This window comes from Podarcis gaigeae (assembly GCF_964106915.1).
Source record: "Podarcis gaigeae genome assembly, chromosome: 8".
In the NCBI taxonomy this organism is placed as follows: Eukaryota; Metazoa; Chordata; class Lepidosauria; order Squamata; family Lacertidae; genus Podarcis; species Podarcis gaigeae.
Genome location: NC_139684.1, coordinates 7,114,960 through 7,141,658, shown reverse-complemented (window position 1 = coordinate 7,141,658; position 26,699 = coordinate 7,114,960). Strand labels below are relative to the sequence as shown.

Here is a 26,699-nt window from a genome sequence, read left to right as displayed (position 1 = left end):
AGCAGAATCCGGGAGCGGTCGGTTTTTGTACCTTCCCCAGCATAAAAGTCGCGTCACCCCCAGCCTTTTCCTACTTGCCGGAAGAGGAACTGCTTTGCAAGATTTTCAGAGGCTCCCTATACCACAACTGCCCTTCCGTCTCTCGCCTCTGAGCTGATGACAGTTCCCTGACACTGCCCAACCAAGCTAAGCCCCCAGACTCCCCCCCCCAAGGATGAGGGGAAAGGGCTCCCTCTCCTTTTTACCTTCAGCTGTTCTTTTGGGAAGTTCGTGCCACCATCGTTCAGCCCCTCGAGATTGGTGAGGAAAGCCTGGCAGGTCATGCTCCGCCCGATATTCTGTGTGCCACAAGCAGGTAAGGGAGGAAAGGTGCACATCAGGCAGAGGTAACGCAACATCCAGGCTGTGCTTCCCCCAAAGCCCCCCCTCCTGTTTCCCTTCCCTACACGCACAGTTAGACCCAGAAGTGCGAGGTGGGAGGCGAGCCCTCTTTCCATTAGGCCCCCTGCATACAAAAGCCACCCCCCCCCATCCCCCATGGCCTTACCTGCCCGTGCAGGTCAGTGTTGAGGAGCATGATGGCACAGGTGAGGGTGTGAACAGCATCTGCAGAGGGAGGGAGGAGACCGAGGGGAAGGTCAGGGGAGGCCCACAGGCTCAAAGGACCCAGGCCCCCTGCTCCCAGAACGCCAGCAAACCCCCTTACTCAGAAAAGGGGCTCAGGACCAGCAAGGAGCCTTGGGCTGGAACCCAAGAAATGAAAACAAATCTTCCTGCCTGCAGTTCCTGCTCTTAACAGGAGCACAATGTCCCAGGCCGGATTAGAGGTGCAGCAGAACCTCTTTCGGGCCTGGGCATTTCCCATGCCCTATTAAAGTCTGCAGCCAGCAGATCCAGGTTCTGAGACCCCCCCAAAGACATGCAAACTGGGCAGGCCCAACTGCCCAGAAAGGCAAGAGGGGGCACAGCTCCTGATCCCACCCCACTTGTCCTTCTGGCCAACACAGAACTTTCGAACTCGGGTTAATTGGGAGGACAGGAAGCAATGTCCTGAGAGGTGCAGTGCAGTTTGGGGAGGACCTGTGAGCTGGGTGGGCTGAAGGGCAGGTCTCTTAGCTACGCGGGAAGAAGAAGCCCGCGGCTGTGAGGACTGGCCTTTGCTTGGCTTAGAGAGCCAGCATGGTGTAGGGGTTAAGAGCGGTAGACTCGTGATCTAGTGAACTGGGTTTGCTTCCTCGCTCCTCCACATGCAGCTGCTGGGTGACCTTGGGCCAGTCACACTTCTCTGAAGTCTCTCAGCCCCACTCACCTCACAGAGTGTTTGTTGTGGGGGAGGAAGGGAAAGGAGATTGTTAGCCGCTTTGAGACTCCTTGGGGTAGGAATAAAGTGGGGTATCAAATCCAAACTCTCTTTTTTTCCTGCAAAGCTCATTTTTTTGCTGGGTAAGACATACATCACAAGAGACTTGCTCCTTCTATGCCCACCATAACTGAAAATGCACCATGATGTCATCCTTCTGTGTGCCTGGAGGGCTCTTTAAGGACTGTGGCTTAAAGAGAGGGACTCACCTGCTGCTGAGGGCCTGAAGGGCCTTGCCTGGCCTCCTTCCATCTGGGCAGAGAGGGCTCCGTTTTTGTTTTTTAAATTGCTTTTGTTTTTTATCTATGTCATTTTAAATTGTAACTGATACTGATGCTATATTCTCAGTGTGCCGTTTACCCTCCTAGCTGTGTGACATCATACTGGGTCAGTGGCGTAGCGTGGGGGTGCAGGGGGGCCCGGCCGCACCGGGCGCAACATCTGGGGGTTAGGGTTAGGGGGCGCAAATCCACGGGTTAGGGGGCGCAAATTACTTGCCTTGCCCCGGGTGCTGACAACCCACGCTATGCCACTGTACTGGGTTCATAAGGTTCATAACTAATTGTAAAAATGACTAACCAATGGGAACCCAAGGGGAGGAGTTGAGAGTTAGAGTTAGGGTGGTTGAGAAGTCAGTCCGGAGTTAGAAGAGACAGAGAGGATAAGTCTGTGGGTTGGGCTAGTCTGATGTGAGAGATGGAGAGAATTTGTTAAGAGGAGTCAGTCAAACAATTGAGAGTCAGAAGGTATTAGGAAGGTATAAGCCGGTAAAGAAACTAAAGTTAAGAAACTGACAGGATATTATCTGAGAAACCATAAACTTGTTAATGCTTATAAAATAAACTTGTTTATTTGGTACAATTTTAAGAACTGTCTGGACTCAGTGTTTTACCCGAGAGTAACGGGTTGATGGTAGCGGAGAAGTGAGCACAGTGGTGGCATAGGGATCAATAGACCGTTAAATGTCCGGGGACCCTGTGTGATCGCCACACTCAGTTTTAGATTTTATGATTTATGTGGAAATCGTTTTCGATTTGGTTGTGTACTTTTTGATGTGTTTTATTTATTGCTTATGACTTTTGTTATGTTGGCAATTATATACATCTTGTCATGTTGTAAGTCCCCTTGACCACTGTTAACTATGGAAAGGCGGTATACAAATAAAATGATGATGATGATGATGATGATGATGTTTTGACAAGGGACAGGAGCAGGGGGGGCAGGAAGGAATAGCTGTTCTTTTTTTTTTTTATAATAATTTTTATTAAGGTTTTCCAAATTAAAACAAATCAAAACAAATTAAATCCAATCTATAAACTTTTTGCCAATAACTAGGACTTCCCCTCCCTACCCCCTCTTGTGTTCCAAATCTTCCAAATAAGCAATTAAATTCAACAAGTTCTTATCCCCAAGTTACACTCTTCATCAATAACCCAATTTATCCAAATTCTCATCCCCTAAGATCGGTCTATACCCTTCCACGAGTTTCCCCCTTTCAAACATAGTACAGATGGAAATAAGATAAATATGAATAATAATTTTACAGCCTTTGGATTCCAATTTTCCCTCCCCTCTTTCCCCTTTGCGTTTCACCTATCCCTCCACTTCTAATATCTTCCTGGAGTTCCCACATTACACTATGTCCCTCCGGTTCTTTGCCAGTCTTTAATTACGGATGTCCAATCGTAGAAGGAGTCTATCAAACAAGGGCCCATTTCTTCTATCCAGGTTTTTATATCCAGGAGTAAAAACTCCAATTTTGTATCCATAAGCTTGTCAAACCTGAATATCCGAAATGTTCCCCCAGTTCTGTCCAGTTCTTGTTATTTCCTTGTTCTTATCAATCATTCTCCTCCTTTTTATTTCTCTGTTCTCCCACAGAAATGTTCTTTTTCCAAAAGTTTCTAGTGTCTCTGCAGAGGTTTGTTATTCATGGAGCAAAGCATTGCATCATGTTCCTTTCATTTTCCAACAAATAGTTCCATTGTTTCCTGTAGTGTGTAGACCTCTGTAGACAAAATAATGTTCCATTCCTGCAGTTTCCCAGGAGATTAAAAGTTCCATTCAACTGTTCAGATTTCCTGTGAAAAACACATGCAATATCCCTCGGCTCCTCTAGGTGGATTGCAGTAACAAAGTTCCCTTCCAGAATCACATCCACCAGACCAAGTAGCTTGTTGACCGATATTTAAAACAGTTTGTATTCAATTTGTAACAAATATAACCGGCAAAGTCCTCATAACAAAGTCTCTATTTTAATCTTCCTTTTTGACAGCTCTTTGACAGCTGTCAAAACCTCCATCACTTTTCTCCAGGCAGTTTCACGAATCGCTCCAGGGATTCCAGGGGGGTTGCTTTTTTAAAAACAATTCCACTTTTCTCCTCCAGCTCAATCTTATAATTTTCCCTCGCGAAGTTGCTGATTCGGCAAGATAAGGTTACACTCGATCTTAGTTGTCCAGTCCTTTGTTTTGGCTCTTCTACAATTTAGGGGTGGGCTGACTTCCTTTTTTCCACCTCCCCCGTTCGCTCCAAATTTTAAAAATTTATCCCCTTTTTTTTTAGTCCATATTCCAATTACTCACAGGTTCTTCTTTAGAGCCGAATTTTCAATAGAAGAAGTCAGCGCTCTCCGCCGGATAGCATGCGGCTGCGCTCGGCAGGGATAGCAGAGAACTCAAAGCACCACGCTTCTCCCCGGCACCCGATCCGTAGCCTTTAAAAAGGCTCCTTCACGAGTCGGGAGAGCGCTAACGGTGCCAGCCGAGTCTCCATGTCCACGGCCTCAATCTGGCCGTGGTTTTTAAGGGTCTCCGCATCGCCGGTGCGGTAGGACCCAGCCCCTGCCAAGCCGGCTCCCTCCGGAGCTCGGAGGGAGCCCGCCATTCGGCGATGGCGCCGACCCGGAAGTCCAGGAAGGAATAGCTGTTCTCTCTCTCTCTCTCTCTCTCTCTCTCTCTCTCACACACACACACACACACACACCTGCCTAGATGTGCACCTTGCTACAGAAGCTGTGCAAGAGGACAGCTCACACCCTCCAGAGAAATCACGGTGCCTCCAACCCCAAAGTGTGTAGGCTTGTCGGCGGTGACGTCAAAAGCAAAAGCCACAAAACCTTCCAGCACATTCTACCATATGTGGTGGACGTGCAAGAAGACAAAAGCATATTGGGAAATGATTTATAATGAGTTGATTTAAAATAATAATAGTAATAACTTTGTGAAAGCTTTTTTATTAGGAATTCTAGGTCCAGAAATACTAACGGAGCAGAAAAGATTGCTTATGTATGCTACGACAGCTGCGCGAATGTTATTAGCCCAAAGATGGAAGGAACATAAAGTACCTACCTACGAAAGAAGAATGGCTGACAAAGATGATGGACTATGCCGAAGTGGCAAAAATGAAAGGGAAGATCGGAGATCAAGAGGATAAAAAATTCAATAAAGAATGGGGGAAAGTTATAAGTTACTTAAAAGAACACTGTAAACAATTAAAAACATTGGCAGGATTCTAAAAAAAACCACTTGCAATGTAATGAGAACTGTGGTGAGAATTGAGCGTTAGGAAAATGATGCGGTTGGAAAATAATAACTGTGGAAACCATGGAGGGGTGGAGGAAAGTTCAGGAATTCAGAGAATCCTGTAAAGACTTATTTGTGACAATACCGTATTTTTCGCTCCATAAGACGCACCTAGTTTTTAGAGGGGGAATGCAAGAAAAAAAGTAGTCTTTAAAGGGAGCGCTGAGCATAGCCTGTATGCATCCCAGGCTCTGCTCAGAGTTCCCTTTCACGAGCTGCATGGAGCGTGTGTGCGGCACTTGCAGGCTTTTCCCTGAGGAGGGAGAAGGGCAGCCCGTCACTGCATTCGCTCCATAAGACGCACACACATTTCCCCTTACTTTTTAGGAGGGAAAAAGTGTGTCTTATAGAGCGAAAAATACGGTAATCATTAAAGCTAAAGGTGACTAAAATTTATTTTAAAGCCACAAAACCTTCCAAGTGGAAAGGCTCCCACACAGTTCAGCATACACATGGGCCACCTGGGACTGTTTGCACACTGACACCCAAACTGCATGAGACGAGGGATCCCTCCCTCCCTCATTTAAGCCCTGTCTGGGGCTGCAGGTGAAGAGCCGGCCTTGCTGGCAGCCTTACCTGGGCTGAAGCAGACCTCGGGATTGCAGCTGTGATAGCGCTCGGAGAAATGCTTCAGGATCCGCTCCCGCTCCTGAGTCTCCCCAGTGAGCACAAACGCCTTCAGGAAGGACCTGTAAAGAGGAGGGAGAGAAACGCGTGAGGAGAGGCAGCCCTGACGCAACTGCCCTCCTCTGCTGGCTCCCAGTGTCAGCTACATCACTCCACGAAGCTGGAAGGAAGTTGCGACCTCCCAACAGCTTCTGCATCCTTCCCAAGGGTGGGGCTCAGCCCACATAGGCAGCAATGGTCCAGGGACAGTAGGGGAGACAGGATTACGCCTCACCTGCCCAATTCCTTGCCCATGTCAGCAGGACCTTCAGCCAGAATCCTGCTCTCTCTCCCCTCTCCTCCCTCAAATTATCAAGGACCCCTGCTGGGTGAGGCCTGTTTTTGCTCTCCTAAAGGTAAAGGTAAAGGGACCCCTGACTGTTAGGTCCAGTCTTGACCAACTATGGGATTGCGGTGCTCATCTCGCCGAGGGAGCCGGCATACAGCTTCCGGGTCATGTGGCCAGCATGACTAAGCCGCTTTTGGCGAACCAGAGAATTGCACGGAAATCACCGTTTACCTTCCCGCCGGAGTGGTACCTATTTATCTACTTGCACTTTGACGTGCTTTCGAACTGCTAGGTTGGCAGGAGCAGGGACCGAGCAACGGGAGCTCACCCCCTCGCGGGGATTCGAACCGCCGACCTTTTGATTGGCAAGTCCTAGGCTCTGTGGTTTAACCCACAGTGCCACCCGAGTCCCTTTCTGCCCTCCTAGAATAGCCAAAACAGGAATTCCACCCCCCTCCCACAAACCTTCCTCTCTGCTTCACATGGTTGCTATATTGTAAGTGATCCCTTCAAAAAAATGACTGCTCTCTCTTTCCCCCACTAATACAATACAATGTAAGTTTCTGGTTTAACCTGCCGTGGGGCCCTTTTGAGGTTGAACCAAAGTGTGTAGAAACCTAGGGCAGCCCCCCGACTCTCCCGTTGGGCTGTTCCTTGGGAGGCCAAGACCTCCTCCTACTCTGGTTTAGCGTACTTCCCAGGGTGGAGGACACGGCCACCCGCCTTCCCATTCAAGAGCAAGGAGGAAAAACACACACGACCCCACAATAAGGAGCATCACCTCAGGGCTTGGTCCAGGGTCTGTCCGCTGAATTGGAAGAAAGAGAGGTAAGCTTCTCTCACCAGCCGGCTGAAATCGTTGCTGTGGACAAAGACATAGGAGAAGCTCAGGACCCCCCAAAGGAATCGGGGAGCAGCCTTATGGGGAACTCACACACCACCACTACCACCCTGGTTTCTCCAGCATCAGCTGCTGCCCCCCCCCCCAGCCTGTAGAGGGACTCCCAATTCTGCCCATGGGCTCCTCAGCCCAGCCCTCGTATTCCTCCCACAAGGTTGACCAGGTGCAAAAAGGGGGCAGCCCCTTTCCTGCACCTCCAGGAACAGTTGGGCAAGAAGGGGTTACAGCAGGTAGCAGGTACCTCGGGTTAAGAATTTAATTTGTTCCGGAGGTCCATTCTTAACCTGAAACTGTTCTTAACATGAGGTACCACTTCAGCTAATGGGGCTTCCTGCTGCCGCCACCGCACATTTTCTGTTCTCATCCTGAAGCAAAGTTCTTAATCTGAGGTACTACCGTGGTACCTCGGGGTACATATGCTTCAGGTTACATACGCTTCAGGTTACAGACTCCGCTAACCCAGAAATAGTACCTCGGGTTAAGAACTTTGCTTCAGGATGAGAACAGAAATGCGTGGCGGCAGCGGGAGGCCCCATTAGCTAAAGTGGTACCTCAGGTTAAGAACAGTTTCAGGTTAAGAATGGATCTCCGGAACGAATTAAGTATGTAACCAGAGGTACCACTGTATTTCTGGGTAAGCAGAGTCTGTAACCTGAAGCATCTGTAACCTGAAGTGTCTGTAACCCGAGGTACCACTGTATCTGCCCTTCTGCTACCCCAGGCACCAGGGAGCTGCTGGCCATCATTTGCCCATGCAAATCCACTCCAGTGTCAGGATGAATTTACAGCCCAGAGAGGGTGCCATCAGGAAGGCCTGGCTTGTTTAAAGTTCCTGCCCTCTGGCTCATTGCAAGAGCATAAGAACATACTGAGAAGAGCTTGCTGGATCTGGCCAAGGAGGATCAGGCCCAGCATCCTGTTCTCACTGTGGCCAACCAGATTCCTGTGAGAAGCTCACAAGCAGGACTCAAACACAAGCACAACTCTCCCCCCCTGTGGTTCCCAGCAGGAGCCATTCATTTTTTGTCCAGATGTGGAGGCAGAGCCTAGCTAGCAGCCCTCAATATCCCTCTCCTCCTCTGTGAATTTGCTCGTTTAACGCCATCCAAGTTGCTGGCCTGAGCCTGCCTCCTGTGGGAGTGAGTTCCACAGGTTAACCACGTGCCTCAAGAGGCCGCAGCCGTGTCTAGCTAGGAGAGCAAAAGTGTAGTGATTAGGTGGGATTGCTATGAGGAATTATAACAAATATAGGGTAAGCCATCTGTGTCAGCAATGAAAGCATTGCGCTGACTGGGTTTAAACTATTTTGATATGATTCTTGATCAATCCACACCTCTGCATCCCTGTTCCATTCCTCTTTCTTCACAAGTCAGGTACCCACTTAGACAGGCAGGCGTCCTGGGTCATCAGAGACAGTGGGCAGTTTCTTTGATGTGGCTTTTCTGATACAGTGGTGCCTGGCAAGACGAAAAGAATCCGTTCCGCGAGTCTCTTCGTCTTGCGGTTTTTTCGTCTTTCGAAGCAAGCCCATTAGCGGCTTAGCGGATTAGCACTATTAGCGGCTTAGCGGTTTAGCGGATCAGCTGATAAGCGGCTTAGCGGATCAGCTGTTAAGCGGCTTAGCGGCTTGGGAAAAAGGGGGGGGGGAGGAAAAAAACCCTGCAGGAACTTGCAAGACATTTTCGTCTTGTGAAGCAAGCCCATAGGAAATTCGTTTTGCGAAGCACCTCCGAAACAGAAAACCCTTTCGTCTAGCGGGTTTTCCGTCTTGCGAGGCATTCGTCTTGCGGGGCACCACTGTATGTTAATCTTAGGGCCAGGAAACAGGTTTCACATAAAGGCGATCATGATCGCTGTCCTCCTGGCCATCCTTCTATCATGTGTACTGATTGTTTATGACCTCCGGGGTTGCTGAATGCGCTCCTTCGTAGTTTTCATTCGTTTACCCAAAAGTATGCATGCCTAACTAGTGTTTGTAGTTTAACTTTGTCCCCACGTGGGGTTTGTTGAAATACTCAGAAGAAATCTGATTGGTTCTTACGAACACTCTGTAAAAGTTCTTTTGTGAATAAAACGACCTGGGCCGAGGGGTGGAGAGACAGAGATTATTATACGCACCCTTCCCAGAGTCTTGCTGGTTCAAGCCTCTGGGTGTATTTTTATTAATCAGAGTTCAATCCTTCCTTTCCTTTGTGAACACCTCACAAAAGAAAAAGGGAACTGAGCCGAAATAAGCCAGCTGGGCAGGAACGCAATCTGAGTCACACCACTCCAACCAGGAGAGAAGCCCCTGCCTCTGTTCCTGACCCAAGACCTCCTTACTTCTTCCGGAGAAAAGAGGCCACCTGCGACCTCTTGAAGCCATCCAGGTGGTAGAGCCGTGTTGCTAGCCTCGTCGCGGCAGCCTGGTCCGCAGGGGGGGCGCTGCCGTTGGCGTGGAGGATGCCGTTGGGCTCTGCCTGCTCCTTGGCGGGTGGCGTCTCCTCCCCTGAATCGGTGCCCTTCCCAGAGGGTGGCTCTTCAGGGCGGCTGCAGGAAAGGAAAGCGATTGTAACAACAAGATGGAAGAAGTGAAATATTGAGATCACACATGGGTGAAGGTGAGTGGGGGGTATATGGGAACCTGGCAGCAGTCATGAAATTAAAAGATGCCTGCTTCTTGGGAGAAAAGCAATGACAAACCTAGTCAGCATCTTAAAAAGCAGAGACATCACCTTGCCGACAAAGGTCCATATAGTTAAAGGTATGGTTTTCCCAGTTGTGATGTATGGAAGTGAGAGCTGGACCATAGAGAAGGCTGATCGCCGAAGAATTGATGCTTTTGAATTCTGGTGCTGGAGGAGATTCTTGAGAGTCCCATGGACTGCAAGAAGATCAAACCTATCCATTCTGAAGGAAATCAGCCCTGAGTGCTCACTGGAAGGACAGATCCTAAAGCTGAGGCTCCAATACTTTGGCCACCTCATGAGAAGAGAAGACTCCCTGGAAAAGACCCTGATGTTGATGTTGGGAAAGATGGAGGGCACAAGGAGAAGGGGACGACATAGGATGAAATGATTGGCAGTATTCTCGAAGCTACCAGCATGAGTTTGACCAAACTGCAGGAGGCAGTGGAAGACAGGAGTGCCTGGCGTGCTCTGGTCCATGGGGCCACAAAGAGTCGGACATGACTAAACAACAACAACAACATCATTTATAATATAATTTGTTAGTTGCATTGTGTTTACATATAGCAAAGGGAAGCCTAGAGCAATTAGATATATTTTAATTTAAGTAAACTATGTAATAGGCTTCTGTTAGAAAATGAATATGGATTTTGAATTTGATGTTTGTATATTTTTTTGGTTTTGAAATAATAAAATTTTAAAAAGGAAAAAAAAGAAAGGAAAGTGAGAGGCCAGTTGCAAAGCGGGGAGCTTTCATAGGGAGGGCTAGCAGCCGCGGCCCATGGGAAAACACTGAAGCTGCTGCCCCTTGTCTCTGTGGCGGAGTAGTGGCCAATTCACATGGTCCAGCCTAGGGTGATGCCACCGGTGCTTTCAGGCTAGGACTGCCAGCAATCCATCTATACATCATTTTTGTAACATTTTCTTTTAATGCACTGCATGCGGTAAATGTATAGGACAAGAGCTAAGGAGTGTTGGAAATGTAAAGAAAAGGAAGGTAGTTTCTATCACATGTGGTGGATTTGTAAGGAGGTAAAAGCTTACTGGGAAATGATATATAATAATAAATTAATATTTTTTTATTTATGCCCCGCCCTTCCCGGTTCAGAAAACCAGGCTAACAACAAATTTAAAACACTTAATTGATGCAACAAAAAACAGCATAAAATACAGTATAAAAATTGAATAACAATAAATTCAGAATTCAAAAATCAATTTAGGGGGAAAATATATAATGAGTTAAAGAAAATGTATAAAAATACTTTCGTTAAAAACGAGAAGCGTTTTTACTGGGTATAGTAGGGGAAGAGATACCAAAGGAAGATTAAAAAAAAACTATTTATGTATGCAACAACTGCAGCAAGAATTCTTTTAGCTCAGAAATGGAAGCAACAAGAAGTCCCAATGAAAGAAGAGTGGCAGATGAAGATGATGGACTTCGTGGAGTAAATTTATACAATATTTGAAGGACCATTGTAAGCAATTAACAACATTAGCAGGGTTGTAAAAAGACTGGTAATGATAATTGTTCTTTCTCTGTTTAGGTTTATTTAAAAATTGTGATATTTTGAAGGAGTGAAACGTAAATTAGAAAACGTATAAATGCTTTGAGATAAAGGTTAACTTTGAAAACCGTGAGGCGGGAGGGAGGGAGGGAAGTCGCAGGCTCTTAAGAGCTAAGTAAGTAAAATGGATAAAGATGATGTGTCTAAATATTACAAAATGGAAAAATCAATAAATAATAATAATAATAATAATAATAATAATAATAATAATAATAGACTGCCAGCAATCCAAAGCCAGGCTGGCCAGCAGGTGCCCCCTCCCTTGAAAGTGGTCTGGTCTGAACTGACAGAAGTCTTGAGGGAATGAGGTCCCTGGAACTAAAAGGAGGTGGAGCCAGGGAGGCATAAAAGAGACCCTGAAAGACCCTGGAGAGTCAAGTTAGCGAAAATGTATAAAGTCAGTAATAAATGTTGGAAATGTAAAGAAAAAAAGGGAACATTTTATCACATGTGGTGGGAATGTAAAAAGGTGAAATGCTTCTGGGAGATGATATATAATGAGTTGAAAAAAATGTTGAAATACACATTTATAAAGAAACCAGCAGCGTTTTTATTGGGCATTGTGGGGAGTGATATAAATAGAAAGGAATGTAAGCTCTTTTTATATGCAATAACAGCAGCAAGAATATTATTGGCCCAAAAATGGAAGCAAGAAGAGTTACCGACGATTGAAGAATGCAGGATGAAGTTAATGGACTATGCAGAATTAGATAAACTAACAGGAAGGATTCAAAACCAGCGAGACCAGAAATTCATGGAAAACTGGAGTAAATTTACGGACTATTTGAAAAGTAATTGTGAAGAACAGACGACGTTTGTAGGGTTGCAAGAAGTTCTGTGAGGAGTATTATTAGAAGTATTGTAAAAATGGAGAAGGGGGAGGATGATTTGTTAAGAGATGTAAAGGCAATATAAAGTTAAGAAATGCATAAGAAGTGGTTAAAACGGTGGATCATCAGAGGTGATGAAGGAAGTCCAAAAAGATTGTATAAGTGATAAGTTTTGTGGTACGTTTTATAATTTATACGTTAAAATTAATAAAAAATATAACAATAACCTATTAAACATTTAAAGCTTCCCTAAACAGGGCTGCCTTCAGATGTCTTCTAAAAGTTTGGTAGTTATTTTTCTCTTTGACATCTGGTGGGAGGGCGTTCCACAGGGCGGGTGCCACTACTGAGAAGGCCCTCTGCCTGGTTCCCTGTAACTTGGCTTCTCGTAGTGAGAGAGCTGCCAGAAGGCCCTCAGAGCTGGACCTCAGTGTCCGGGCAGAACGATGGGGGTAGATACTGCCTGGCAGTATCACACTATCTCTGTGGGTCTGTGTGTGGGCCAGCGGTGGGCTGCCCCTCTGCCCTTCTCCCTCTAGGATGTACGGAGCAACGCTTCTGTTCAGATGGGTGTTGCAACATGGTGCCCTTCCCTGCCCCACACGGCTTTAGAGCTGGAGCAGCCCTGAAGGAAAGAGATCCTGAGAGCCACAAGCCATAATAATAATAATAATAATAATAATAATAATAATAAATTTATACCCCACCCTCTCCAGCCAAGACCAGGCTCAGGGCGGTGAACACCCAATATAAAAACAAATTGATTGAAATACAACTTAAAAACAGGATTAAAATACAACATTAAAACATTAAAATACAGCCTCATTTCAATGGAAACTCAAATCAAAAACTTTTTGGGGAAATGAAAACATCAAGTCTTCATAAGGGCGGAGGACCCGGCAGAAGGAGGAAAGGAGGAAGCAGCAGAGGACAGCTGAGGCTCCTCAAAGCTGCTAGTGAGGCAGTTGCTGTCTCTGCAAAGGAGACACTTCCCCACACATGGAGGCTGCTGCTAGGTTGCATCTGCCCAGGCCCAACCTCTTAACCACACCAGGAGGATGTTGTGGGCGTCTAGCAGATGAACCGAGGCGAAAGGCCCCAGGAGACACCCAAGGGAACAAACTTACTGTACGGCCGGTGCTTCTTCTTCCTCCTCGTCCTCCTCCTCTTCCAAGGTTTCATCTCCATCCACGACGGGCACCATCTCGAGACCCTTTGCTGAGCTCTCCAGTTTCCCTTCCACACCACCGAGGGAGGCCAAGTGCAAATCTGCCGCAGCAACTTCCTCCTGCAGGCAGGAAGTCCTTCTGGGCTCCTCCACCCATGCGCACGAAGGCAGTGGGTGGCCACGGGATGGGGCTTGTGGCTTGTGCTGCTCCTGCCACCGACTCTGCTCTGCAGCCCGGAAGCTGGAAGAAGCCCAGCTGATCTCTGCAGGAGACGGAGGTTCTGGGGCAGGGTGGCTCTCCAAAGGCTCTTGCAGCAGAGCGGTCACCAGGGAGGTGCTGCAGACGGAAAACAGCAGGCCTTCCTGGGCTGGCAAGTCAACACCTGGGCGGGAAGGGAGGGAGGAATGGATGGGACATGCATGACTAAGCCGCTTCTGGCAAACCAGAGCAGCGCACGGAAACGCCGTTTACCTTACCGCTGGAGTGGTACCTATTTATGTACTTGCACTGCTAGGTTGGCAGGAGCTGGGACCGAGCAACAGGAGCTCACCCCGTCACGGGGATTCGAACCGCCAACCTTCTGATCGGCAAGCCCGAGGCTCTGTGGTTTAACCCACAGCGCCACCCGCGTCCCTCACTGGACCCCAATACATTTGTTTAAAAAATGGCTATCTAAGGTATCTAACTGTTGCAGATGCAATAGGGGTAATGCTTCTCTAAAACATATGTTCTTTCATGGTCCCATATTGAAAGATTTTTGGCAGAAGGTAACAAACGATCAACAGAACAGTACGGAACAACCTTACATTTACAGAGCAAAATATCCTCTTGAATATTTACAAAAGGACAATACGAATAGACTCTCCGTGTCCTTACCACAGGAAAAAGACTGATACTGATGAATTGGAAAAATAAAAATGTGGCTCCCTTCTACAATTGGATTGAAGATTTATACAAACTTGCAACATAAGAACAACTTGCATATAAATGCAGACTTGCCATGGACAAATTCAATGATACTGTATCTGGAATCCATTCTTAAAAGGTAAAGGGACCCCTGACCATTAGGTCCAGTCATGACCGACTCTGGGGTTGTGGTGCTTATCTCGCTTTATTGGCCGAGGGAGCCGGCGTAAAGCTTCTGGGTCATGTGGCCAGCATGACTAAGCCGCTTCTGGCGAACCAGAGCAGCGCACGGAAACGCCGTTTACCTTCCCACTTGAGTGGTACCTATTTATCTACTTGCACTTTGACGTGCTTTCGAACTGCTAGGTGGGCAGGAGCAGGGATTGAGCAACGGGATTCGAACCGCCGACCTTCTGATCGGCAAGTCCTAGACTCTGTGGTTTAACCCACAGTGCTATTCTTATGAATACTGTAATAGGTTAAGATCTGGTGAAGTACAATAACAACCTTGTAAAGAATACAGTTTGGGGTCCCCCCCTATCTTCCCTTCTATATTCTGTTTCTCTTTTGCTCTCTTTTACGTCTCACAATGTTTAGTGCACATATAATTGCGTACTTTTTGAACTTTCAATAAAGATGTTTAAAATCTTTTTAAAATGTAAAAAGGGGGGGGGAGAAAAAGTGTGGGTTCAGGAGAGTGACCCTGCACATGAGTGCAAGGACATTTGCACAGTGAAGAAGCTAAAGAGCCTTAGCATTTCTTGCAGCGGGAGTGAAATTGCATGTGTGCATGTGTTCTCTGAAGCCAAAGGCTTTTGGATCACAGAATCTCTCTTCACCCAATCACAGGGGCTGAACAAGCAAGCCAGAGGGCTCCACTTCATTTAATTAATTTTCATATGTTCCATAATTTCATAATTTTCATATGTTCTATACCATTTTTCACCAAAAGACCATAGCAGCATGACCTGCCTTTAAAATCTTCAAGACCAATTAAAACCAACAGAAACCATAAATAAAGAACAAGCAGCCTGAGATTACCTGATCTCAATGGTTATTGGGAAGATAAGGAGCAGCTGAGAAGTGAGCCAGCAGGCCTCTTAGGTGTGGGGGGTGGGGTGGCAGTCACAAAGGAAAAGTCCAGCTTTCTGGGAATAGCTGAACCTTTGGTGCTCTGGGCAAACCGGAGGAGATGGGCAGGGGAGACCGTGAGTGTAGTAACCTGATGCTCTTAAAAGATGGTCTGCAGCCCACAGCCTCGGTCCTGTATACCTGAAGGAGCGTCTCCACCCCCATCGTTCAGCCCGGACACTGAGATCCAGTGCCGAGGGACTTCTGGCGGTTCCCTCACTGTGAGAAGAGAGGTTACAGGGAACCAGGCACAGGGCCTTCTCGGTAGTGGCGCCTGCCCTGTGGAACACCCTCCCAGCAGATGTCAAGGCAATAAACAACTATTTTACTTTTAAAAGACACCCTGTTTAGGGAGTTTTCAATGCCTGACGCTGTATTGTTTTTGATATTTGGTTGGAAGAAGAAGAAGAGTTTGGATTTGATATCCCGCTTTATCACTACCCAAAGGAGTCTCAAAGCGGCTAACATTCTCCTTTCCCTTCCTCCCCCACAACAAACACTCTGTGAGGTGAGTGGGGCTGAGAGACTTCAGAGAAGTGTGACTGGCCCAAGGTCACCCAGTAGCTGCATGTGGAGGAGCGGAGACGCGAACCCGGTTCACCAGATTACGAGTCCACCGCTCTTAACCACTACACCACAACTGGCTCTTGAAACTGGAAGCTGCCCAGAGTGGCTGGGGAAACCCAGTCAGATGGGTGGGGTATAAATAATAAATATATTATTATTATTATTATTAGGACTCACCTGGGGGAGTCATCTGGTCCAAATCATTGCTGGAGGGTGTGTGGTCCAGCTGGTCCGGGAAGAAGCTTTGGACCTGGAAGACAAAGCCCAGAGGTCAGAGAAGGGCAGGGCAGCCCAGCCTTGGAGAGCAGCTCTGGCCCCCTCACCCCACCCTGGGAAGACCCTGCCCGCCTACGGATCCCCCTGCCAGCCCAGTCAATGGGCAATGTTTGCTAAGCACCTGCGGGGGGAGAGAATGGCAGCCTGTGAGCCGCTGGACCAGCGAGGAAGGGGAGCAAACAATGGTGGGGGCTTCCGAGGGAGGGTGGGCAGCCAGGCTGTAATAGAGAAGCAGCATCAGTACTACACCGTCTTTGAAGATGGGGAATTGTTAAGCACCCTTCCTGCAGCCAGCAGGTCTCCTTCGTTCCCAAGGTAGGCTACGCAGAGATGGCTGACCTTTCGAAGGTCAGGCGGAGTTCTGGGCTACGACCGCCTTTCCCTGCAGCCTGGCTCAGGGAAGCAGCAGCCACACCAGGCTGGATGCTCAGGACTCACCTCCTCTGACGTGTCCGACAAGGGAGCAAAGCAATGAGGCAGCTCCCTCTCCTCCTCTTCCACCGGGCAGGCACTTTCCAGCTCCCCTTCCGTGATCACCAGGGGAGACAAGGAGCGGTAATGAGGCACGTAGCTTGGGTAAGGGCCTGGGGACGGGTTACCACCAGGATCTGGCTCAGGCGCAGGATCGGAGTCCGTGGATGCAAGACTCATTGCCACACCTGTCTGGCACGGCAGGCTGTGGGCACAATCCGTAGAGGTCAGACCGCAGGTGGGGATTCCTTCCCCATCTTCCTTGAAGGCCTTTTCTTCCATACAGCCCAAGAGAGATGGTCCTTCGGAGCTGGTGGTTCTTGGACTCGCACAAAAGAGCGGGTTGTCGTAAAACAAGCATTCCACCTCCTCCTCTTCTTCCTCTTCCTCCTCCAGTGAGCCTTCATCCTCCTCCTCCTCCTCCTGCCTCTCTGGGTCTTCCTCCAGCTCCTCCCCACTATCGCTCTCCAGGAGCAAAGGCTCATGGGAGGTGGCCGAGTCCTGCGAGGGGGGCATTCCCAGAACCTTCTCAAGGCTAGGGGAGGAACTCCTCAGTGGCTCCTTCTGCCGCTCAATTGCCCCTTGCAGGTCCAGGAAGCATAGCTCAGCTTGAAGGATGCTGGCCGAGAAGAGAGCTTTGGTGGCATCATTGCTGTAGTCATCCAGGCTCTTCGGATTTTCCGGCGGCTGCTGAGATGCTTCCCTCCCAGGCTGCACAATCTCCAGGTGCTTTGAAGAAGGGCAAGTTCCAGGGTGGAATTCCTCAGCACGGCTCTGAGCCAGCGGCGGGGATGGTTTCTCAGAGGACGTTTCACCTCTGCTCCAGCCAAGGCCCTCCAAGCTACCCTGGAGGAGGTCTATGTCTTCCAGGCCCAAGAATGGAAGGGGAGTCATGGTTTCAGTCTGGGGGGTTTCTGAAGGTGTCAGCAGGTCACCTGCCCCTCCTAAGCTGTCTCCAGTTTCACAGGTCACGTCTCTTATTCCTAAATCAGTCAGAAAGTCTATTAGGTCCGAAGGACTGGAGGATCCAGAAGGCTCCATTCTGGCGTTCACCATGAAAACGTCCAAAAAGGTCCAGTTAGGCTAAGCCCTCATCTTGTTTGTAAAGGGTTGAGCAACGCAGGCCTCCTGCGGGCGGGATCCATGCCTCTCCTGCTGTCGCTGGAAAAGAGAAAGCAAACGTTGACGTTATCACGAAACAGAAGTCAGGGAGGGAGAAGCTGCTGCAAACAGAACCTGGCCAAAAGGTCACCTGGAAAGGGCCCTGCAGGTGTCACCAGGTTTAAATTGGGGGTGCTTAAATTGTCCAACATTTCACTTTCAACATTATGAGCGATCTCTCCCCACAGGTTCATGGTGGGAAAGGACACTCTTCTCGTATCAATGGACCACAATTCATCATGCTAGAAAGCATCATTTCAGCTGGTGGAAGCCAATCGCAGCGTCCAAGGGCCCCAAACCTCCCCCCACCAATCCATTGGCATGAAGTGCAGCCCCCCCCCATCACCACCACCACAGCCCTAATAATCTTGGGCTAGAGCCAGGGAGAAGAGTCGGTGGAAGAAGATTGGAAGAAATTTAAATATTATCTACAGAAATATTGTAAAATTAAGGAATGTTAGAAAGATGTTGGAATGAAGTTACATGGCTTTAGCAGAAATGTTATAAATAATTAAGTATAATAGATTGTAATTGGATTAAAGGAAAAAATAATGTTAGAATTTGTTAAGTTAAATGATAGGACAGAAGTTTGAGGAAGATGGAAAGGATTTGCTGAAACAAATAATCGAAGTGGAATACAAAAAGGGAGGTGTGAGGAGGTCGCTGAAACAAGCAAAAGAAAGTTAATAACATTGAAAGTATTGGTTGTGTTTCTTTTTTCTTTCTTTCTTTTTAACTGTTTTTGTTTTATTTTTGTTATGTATATGTAATATTTTTGTTTTTGGGTTGTATTGTATGGTTTTGTTATGTTTAATTCTTTTTCTTTTTTCTTTCTGTAACTTTCAAAACTTTAATAAATATTATTTTTTAAAAAAATCTTGGGCTAGAGGAGGAGGAACTGGTTGGTGGCAGTGGGGTGGAAGAGAGAGACTCACCAGCTCTGGGGCTCCCATCAGGACAGATCAGAGATGAGACAGCGGCAGGTGCCAACTGACCAAACAAGCAGCCTAGCCCAAAGGAATGTCTTTGCTGCCGAAAAGAAACTAGGTTTCTCTTCAGTATTTTAAGAATTTATATACCATATCTCTGCCCCAAATTAGGTTGCTAATGGGGACTAGCTATACAGATCACATCCCAGCAGTTCTTAAAGCACAGCACCAAGTGCAGATCCATTTCTGGGCACAATTCAAAGAGCTGGCGGATAACTAGGGGGTCCTGGACGGCTAATCACTCTGGTCCATGGAGGGCCACCTTTCATCCCAGCAGCCAGCCTCAAGGCCAAACCTCCCTGGCGCACAACCTTAAGTGAGTGGGGAGCAGGGAGGGGCAGTGGCGTAGTGTGGGGGGTGCAGGGGGGCCCGGCCGCACCGGGCGAAAGATCTGGGGGTTAGGGTTAGGGGGCGCAAATCCACGGGTTAGGGGGCGCAAATTACTTGCCTTGCCCCGGGTGCTGACAACCCACGCTATGCCACTGGGGAGGGGGCTCACTATCGAAGACCCTCCTCAGGAAGGCTTGCCAAGCATCAACTATGACATTTCAGTGCCAGGCAAGCACCTGTTTGTTCGCCAGCAGGCAATGATAGCCAGCCTTGGCTATTATGCAACCCATTCTTCTGAACTTTACGAGTTTGCTTTAATTTGGTCGTTTTTGGTTTTCGGGTGTTTGGCACACAGCAGCTGCCTTTGTTGTTCTGTTGCCTTCTGACTCGTAAAAGAGCCTTACTGGCGATTTCCAAGTAAACAACCCCCTCCCCCCCCCACAAGCTGGCACCCTCCCCGGTGTTTCGGACCACAACTCCCATCGCCCCCCCCCCGCCCCATGATGCTCTTCTGGCCGCTTATGCTCCAAAACACCTGGCGAGGCCCAGCTGGGTGACCCTGCCCGGCCAGCCTCCTTGTTCTTTAAGAAGGGCGGCGTCTCTTCCGATTGCGGAAGGGAGCACGTGGGAAAGGGGCCAGGGGCGCCGGGAAGGGAGGCAGGCAGGCGGGCATTCCCACCCAGGCGGGGAATTGGCACAACTCGACCCGCGGCGCAGGTGGCCTTCCCACCAGGGAAAACCAGGCAGGTAGGCTGGCGCTTGGAAACCGGCTGCCCGAAGGGTAGGGGGAACCCCGTTTCCAAGCTGCTCGGTTCCGGAAGCGGCTCTTGGAAAAGAAACTGGGCTCCGAGTCCTCACCTCGGGCCTCCCAGGGCAGGAATAGTCTACCTGCGAGGAGCCTCCGCCCTCCAGCTGCCTCCACCCGGGCCGCGCTCGGGGGCGCCGCGGAGGCGGCAGCTGCTCCCCGGGCAAAGTCCCCCTCCGTCGGGGCCGCCAGCGCGCAGCGTCTCCTTCCCTCGGCCAAGGCCGCTCCCAGCCCCACCAAGGGAGTCCGCCCGGCCCGCTTCCCTTCCGGGGCCGTCCGATCCGAGCGGCCCCTTCCCACCGGCCGGAGCCCCGCGCCCGGCCGCACTTACCCGACCGCGCGCCCGGCTCCGCTCCGCCTTTCCTGCTCGTCGGGCGGGACTGGCGACGGGAGCCCTCCCCGCCGCCGGGCCAGAGCCAGGGCCGCAGCCGCATTCCCCGCGCGCCCGGTCGCCTGGCCTTCCTGCCTCCCAGAGGCGGCGCCGGCCGAGCTCGGTTGCTCTCACCCCGTGGAGGCTTCGCGGCCCCGACCCGAGGGCACCTTTGCGCACGATGGCGCGCCGCGGGCCGAGGCTGGCGACGGGCCCTTTGCGCCCGGAGCAGGTGGCCTCTTGCGCCCGAGCCGCCTCCGCGGGGCGGCTTTTGGCACAGCGTCAGCCCCCTCCACATCAGCAGGGCTCGAGGCAGCCTAGGAAGCCCCGCTCGGCCCTTTCCCCAGAGAGTACTCAGGATGCAACCGTTTTGCCTGGTCCACTGGGGGATCCCATCTCTGGCCCCCAGCCTGGCCTTTTCCCCCTTGAGCGAAGTGGGGCAGGTTCTGGGCAGTTGTTTCAGCAGGGATCGCAGACAACAGCACAGGGTTTAGGGTGGTGTGACCTGTCCCCCCCTCCCCCAGGGTGCCAAGCGGAGGGCGGGTGCATCATAATAATCGTAATCATAATATTTTTCTCAATGATGTAAAGTTTCAGTTAGCTTATTGAGAAGATCCATTAAAAAAGCAGCTGTACCAAAATGAATTATTTTGAAAACAAGAAATATTAGAGAGGTTTTGCCAAATTTTGTTCTCATTGAGATGTTTTCCAGGTGGGCCTGTGGAGAGGGGCAGGATGGGGACCACTCACCTCCATGTTCATTGCCCGCTGGCATGGAACCAGATCCAGCTGAATCCTTCAGGCTGCCTCCGCTATGGGGTGCCCCAGAAGCACTTTGCACCCACTCTGTTACTGCACAACACCAGGCCAGCCCTGGGCAGTGGGAGGGATGTAGAACTGATCCTGCAACATCCCCTGGGAGGGGCAGAACGACCTGTCCTTCGGATCTCAAGGACAGTGATCCCACTCCCCGCAGTGGGGCTCAGCCCCGGACCTGCCCTGGGAGGGCTTCAGCCATCAGAGCTACTTTCCCACCCCTCAGCCCCCAGCTCTAGGTAACAGATGGGGAAGTTTCAACACAGACTTACCCAACAGCTGCCTGTTGCCCAGGGCTTGTGTCCATTTCCTGCGCAAGAAAGATGGGGCAAACTTGCTGCTTCCTGTTTGCCTGCAAGTCTACACTCACCGTCTCAGCACCCGTCTCAGGAAGTAACTGTCAGACTGCTCCTTTGGGGGGCTGAGGGGCCCTCCTCCTTGCAGGGACACAACAACAAAATGTTGGCCCGAAGGATGTGCCTTTTCATCCTCTGCCAAGGTCACCCAGTGAGAAAAGGGCGTCCAGAGGGGCAGGCAAGCAACTGATTCACGGTTGCCCTCCCCTCTTTCCAATTGCACTGGGGGAAAACCGCCTCCAGGCTGCTCACAGACCTCACTGCACTGGAAAACAGCAGGCTGAGTCACCCCGGAGAAACAACATGGGTACCATGCAGTGGCCGGCCACCCTCCCACCAAAGTCCCTGCTGCAGGTGGCCCAGGCTTTACAGCCCCCAAGTGGAAGTGAGGGGGTGGGCAGCAGAAACAAGCTTTGGCTTAAAGTTTTGGTTTGAAGTGGTCACATCCCATGTGAGCTACTGCACTAAGAAGGCGTAGAACAACGAAAGGAACATAGGAAGGTGCCTTTATACTGAACCAAACCACTGGTCCATCCAGCTCAGTGTTGCCTACACTAATTGGCAGCTGCTCTCCAGGGTTTCAGAACTAGCCCCCCCCCCCCCGGAGATGCCACTGGAGAATGAACCTGAAACAACCTTTTGCCTGCAAGGCAGTGATCTATATGGCCGTTCCCCTATTAAAACGGTCAGCATCCCAATTGCCTTTGCAGAAAGGGAGGGTCCTGCTGGGCTGGCACTGGGCCTCCTGAGGCCCTCACGCAGCCTGCTTAGCGTTAAGCCAAACCGCACCACACGCTCAGGGACAAAGTGCACAGATCACGTGACGGGCCGTGTTGCAGCTTTGTTTTTTTCCCCCTGACTAGCAGCCTTGGCACCCAGATTGGGTTGCATTGCGAGGGGAAAGGAGGCTTTGAACTCGCACACAAATCGTGTGGTTCTGATCGGGATCGGAGAGTCCTTGCAGGTGCTGTGTATTGCAGGAGAGATTCATCCATTGATGCCAAGGCAGGCCTAACAGAGTCGTTGCACCTTTTGCTTAAACCCGCCTGTTTTTCATTTTGGGAAGTATCCAAGTTTGACAGTCACTGCAAGGCAAGTCTGGCAGTTGAGACAGCGAGTGTAGTAATCTGATGCTCTTAAAAGATGGTCTGCAGCCAACAGCAAGACTTGCCCCCCCCCCAAAAAAAACTGAGCTGGTTCCCTGCCAACTCCCCTTTACTCACCTCCCGTTTTGCCAGCCGAGTTCCACCGTCCAGGTCTTAGATGGTCCAGATGGGTCAGATAGGCCTGGAGCAAAATTCACGGCAGGAGGTGGTACATATAGCCCCCCTTGAATGTTTCCCCTAAAGATGGTTTGCCTTTCCACAAGACTCTCCTGTCCCCTTGTTCACACTCGGTCATTTGATCCTGTTTCGCCTCTTTTGAACGAGCTTTGTAGTTTCTTCCCTCTTGCAGAGAATCTGCCTGCCTACGAAAGAAGAGAACAGGACGGGGAAGGATGTTGGCGATTTCTCATCCATGGCACAGTCCATGGTGACCTCTCTTCCCACCTTTGAGAAAGAGGCATTGGGCAGAGAAGCTGAGTGGCTGCTGCTGCTGCCGCTGCCAGGGGGCCTTTGCCAGGTGGTGAGTGGCACGGCTGAGCTGGGCCCCCACAAGCTCTCTGCTTGCCAGTGCTGTGGGCAAAGATTAATAATGAACAAAGGGTCTTTCTCACTGTCAGTGGAACCAGCAGTGGAGGAAGAGGGATGGAGGCCAGAGCCCCTCCCTCTTAAGCAGGCTCAAGCTCCCCCCCCCCCCCGCCCCAAATGAGGCAAGAATGAGGTCTGAGCCTGGGAGGAGGAAAACCAGGGGACACCAGGGCAATAAGAATCAGGAATGCGATTTTATCTTGCTGGCTTCTAATGCTAAGCTTTTTGCGGTAATCCTTTTTTAATTTTATTAATCTCTACCGTGGATAAATAAGAGATTAATAAAATTAAAAATCTCTACCGTGGATGGGACGCGGGTGGCGCTGTGGATTAAACCACTGAGCCTAGGGCTTGCCGATCAGAAGGTCGGCGGTTCGAATCCCCGCGACGGGGTGAGCTCCCATTGCTCGGTCCCTGCTGCTGCCAACCTAGCAGTTAGAAAGCACATCAAAGTGCAAGTAGATAAATAGGTACCGCTCCAGCGGGAAGGTAAACGGCGTTTCCACGCCCTGCTCTGGGTTGCCAGAAGCGGCTTAGTCATGCTGCCCACATGACCCGGAAGCTGTACGCTGGCTCCCTCGGGCAGTAAAGCGAGATGAGCGCCGCAACCCCAGAGTCGTCCACGACTGGTCCTATTGGTCAGGGGTCCTTTACCTTTACTTTTACTGTGGATAATTTCTGTATTTTACTACACTACTGATTTAATCACTACTGTATTTTACTACACTACTGATTTAATTTAATGGGACGCAGGTGGCGCTGTGGGTTAAAGCCTCAGCGCCTAGGACTTGCCGATCGAAAGGTCGGCGGTTCGAATCCCTGCGGCGGGGTGCGCTCCCGCTGCTCGGTCCCAGCGCCTGCCAACCTAGCAGTTCAAAAGCACCTCCGGGTGCAAGTAGATAAATAGGGACCGCTTACCAGCGGGAAGGTAAACGGCGTTTCCGTGTGCGGCTCTGGCTCGCCAGAGCAGCGATGTCACGCTGGCCACGTGACCCGGAAGTGTCTCCGGACAGCGCTGGCCCGTGGCCTCTTGAGTGAGATGGGCGCACAACCCAAGAGTCTGTCAAGACTGGCCCGTACGGGCAGGGGTACCTTTACCTTACCTTTACTGATTTAATTCTTTATGTGCACTACTCTGGGATTTTTTTTACAAGGAAAAGTGATAGATACATTTTATTTTGTAATATTATTAATATAATTTTTATTAAATTTTCAATTTAGACAATATTCATTTAAACAACCTTAAAATATCAATGACTTCCCTTCTTCTCTTTCCATGGTTCATTTTGCATAGCATAAATCCCTGCATATTTTCTATAAACTAAACCATTCAGTACTCCATTATTACATCCATCAAAATTTACATACACTGTTGAATTTATCTCATTGCTGCCAACTTTTTCAAGTGTACACGATTCCCCCCCCCCATATATTCAATAAACATTTCCCAATCTTCTTTAAACACATGTTCTTCTTGTTCTCTTATTCTGTATGCTGATAGATACATGTTTTAAGCAGATCAGTGAATCTTCCGAGGGCTCCATGGCAGAGTACCTGTTCTGCGTGTTCAGCCCCCAGGTGGGGCTGGGACAGACCCTGAAGAGGTGCTGCCAGTACTGAACTCAATGGGCCAGTGGTCTGACTAGATGCAAGTCAGTGTCCTATGTTCCTGTCTTAAGAGTGCAAGTATATACTCCAAAGCCACCAGCTTTGGGAAGTGGCAGGAGACCCTCTGGCATGTGGGTGTCATTGCCAGCACATTGGTGGGCTGTGGGGGTCTTTCCAGGGATGTTTTGGGTTTGTGTGCTCTTGTTGCTTTTTCTCCTGTTTTTGATTATTATTATTACATTTGTGCCTCGCAAGACGAAATTAATCCGTTCCGTGAGGCTCTTCGTATAGCGGTTTTTTCGTCTTGCGAAGCAAGCCCATTGACAGCTTAGCGGATTAGCACTATTAGCGGTTTAGCGGCTTTTAGCGGATCAGCTGATAAGCGGCTTAGGGCTTAGGAAAAGGGGGAAAAAAGGGAAAAAACCCCGCAGGAACTCACAAGACATTTTCGTCTTGCGAAGCAAGCCCATAGGGAAATTCATTTTGCGAAGCGCCTCCAAAACAGAAAATCCTTTCGTCTAGCGGGTTTTCCGTCTTGCGAGGCGTTCGTCTTGCGGGGCACCACTGTATTATCTTCCTTTCCTGGGCTGTATAAGCCTAGAACTTGGTGGCTGTCCCCCTGAAATCTGGGACTGTCCCTGGAAAATAGGGAGGGTCTGCAAGGGGAGACCCCAACCCCTAGTCATACAAGGCCTCTGCTCCTTCTCACAGAGGAAATGAATAAAAGTGTGGGAAGCTGTTGAAAGAGAAGTACAGTGGTACCTCGGGTTAAGTACTTAATTCATTCTGGAGGTCCATTCTTAACCTGAAACTGTTCTTAACCTGAAGCACCACTTTAGCTAATGGAGCCTCCTGCTGCCGCTGTGCCGCCGGAGCACGATTTCTGTTCTCATCATGAAGTAAAGTTCTTAACCCGAGGTAATATTTCTGGGTTAACGGAGTCTGTAACCTGAAGCGAATGTAACCCGAGGTACCACTGTATTGCAGTTAACAGTGGGGGGCAAGGGGATGTTTTCAAAGGGAGGGGTTCTGTCTCAGGTATTGCTGCCCCATCAGGGCAAGGAAGGCTATCCAGGCTCATTTGAACCTTCCACTCAGGTAAACAGGAAGAGGACCCAGACTCACTTGCCCTTAAGGAGGAGGGTTTTGCTCAGGGAGCCTGCTTTAGGCAACAGGGAGGGACCCTCACTCCCCCTTCCTTTGAATCAGTAAGCCCCCTCCCCCTTTCTTTACCAGGGACCCAAGCTAGGACCACCCCAGTTCTCCTGCTTACCCATTATTTCATGGCGAGACACGGCAGAATCCCAGTGCCATGTTGGGAACATCCAGGGGGAGTTTGGGTCCCAGCAGGGTCAGGTGTGCTGTGAGGAAGCATACACACCCCCAGGACTGCTGAAGATGGAGCGAGAAGGAATGCAGAAAGCTGTGGCGGAGGGAAGGAAGAGCATGTCAGGCGGCAGGACGGGTTTGACAGCAGTGGATTCCCCAGGCGCAAGAGGAGGCTTCACTCTTGGCCAGAGCCCCGGAGCCAAAGGCTGGGAGGGCAGGAACAGGTTGCAGCAGAAAGGTTCCAGGAGAATGGAAAATAGGGTTGCTGTGTTTTCTGGAGGAGGAGGGCCCTGGGAAGCCAAAGGGCTGGTAGGACCGAGCTGAAACTGTGCTGCTCCCTTGTTATTTTTGCTGTTGGGTGTTGATGTAATCGTGTAACAGCGTTGGAATGTTGTTCTATTTCTTCTTGTGTTGTTTTATTCCATTATAATGACATTGTTTTCTGCGTTGCTTGATTTTGAAATGCATTTTTGGGGTTGTAAGCCGCTTTGAGCATGATGTGTGTAGTAAAGTGGCATACAAGTAAAATTATGAATGAATTGTTAGCCACGCTTCCATTTCTCCAAGCAACACAACACACAAACACACACAAGAACATTGAAGAACCATCTCCAAGCATCACAGATGGATTGTATCCATAATCCAGGATAATCAATTTAATGTTGTTTTAAAAGGCACAAAAGAAGGAAATCAAAGATGTGTGTGCGTCTCATCAACAGTTAAAATGTCATAGCTACCCGTTTTCAAGTGCCCCGGGAAATATATTTCAGACTCTTGCTGTTGTTGTGAGGTGGGGGCTTCAACTTCCTTGCAGTGGTTCTCATTTATGGCTGTCCTGCAGTGTCGCCCCCCCCCCCACCAGC

At 49.6% G+C, this 26,699-nt stretch overlaps 1 protein-coding gene across 6 annotated transcripts in view; it reads right to left on the bottom strand.

The window, feature by feature from the left end:
- LOC310851085 (uncharacterized protein) overlaps positions 1–26,516 on the bottom strand; it is a 35,101-nt gene extending 8,585 nt beyond the window's left edge. The window contains exons 1-10 of one of the 6 annotated variants that reach the window (XM_083753196.1): positions 25,781–26,516; positions 20,787–22,676; positions 16,349–17,542; positions 15,812–15,884; positions 12,989–13,412; positions 9,123–9,329; positions 6,681–6,761; positions 5,521–5,633; positions 548–606; positions 246–338 (exon numbers count right to left, since the gene is read on the bottom strand). In XM_083753196.1, coding sequence (XP_083609322.1) covers positions 246–338; positions 548–606; positions 5,521–5,633; positions 6,681–6,761; positions 9,123–9,329; positions 12,989–13,412; positions 15,812–15,884; positions 16,349–17,437 — 2,139 coding nt within the window. In that variant the 5' untranslated portion in view covers positions 17,438–17,542; positions 20,787–22,676; positions 25,781–26,516. Of the gene's footprint in view, positions 1–245; positions 339–547; positions 607–5,520; positions 5,634–6,680; positions 6,762–9,122; positions 9,330–12,988; positions 13,413–15,811; positions 15,885–16,348; positions 17,543–19,719; positions 19,919–19,997; positions 20,540–20,786; positions 22,677–25,780 lie in introns of those variants that run through there. The other 5 variants (XM_083753200.1, XM_083753197.1, XM_083753198.1 and 2 more) reach the window with 5 other exon arrangements.
- Positions 26,517–26,699: the final 183 nt, after the last annotated feature.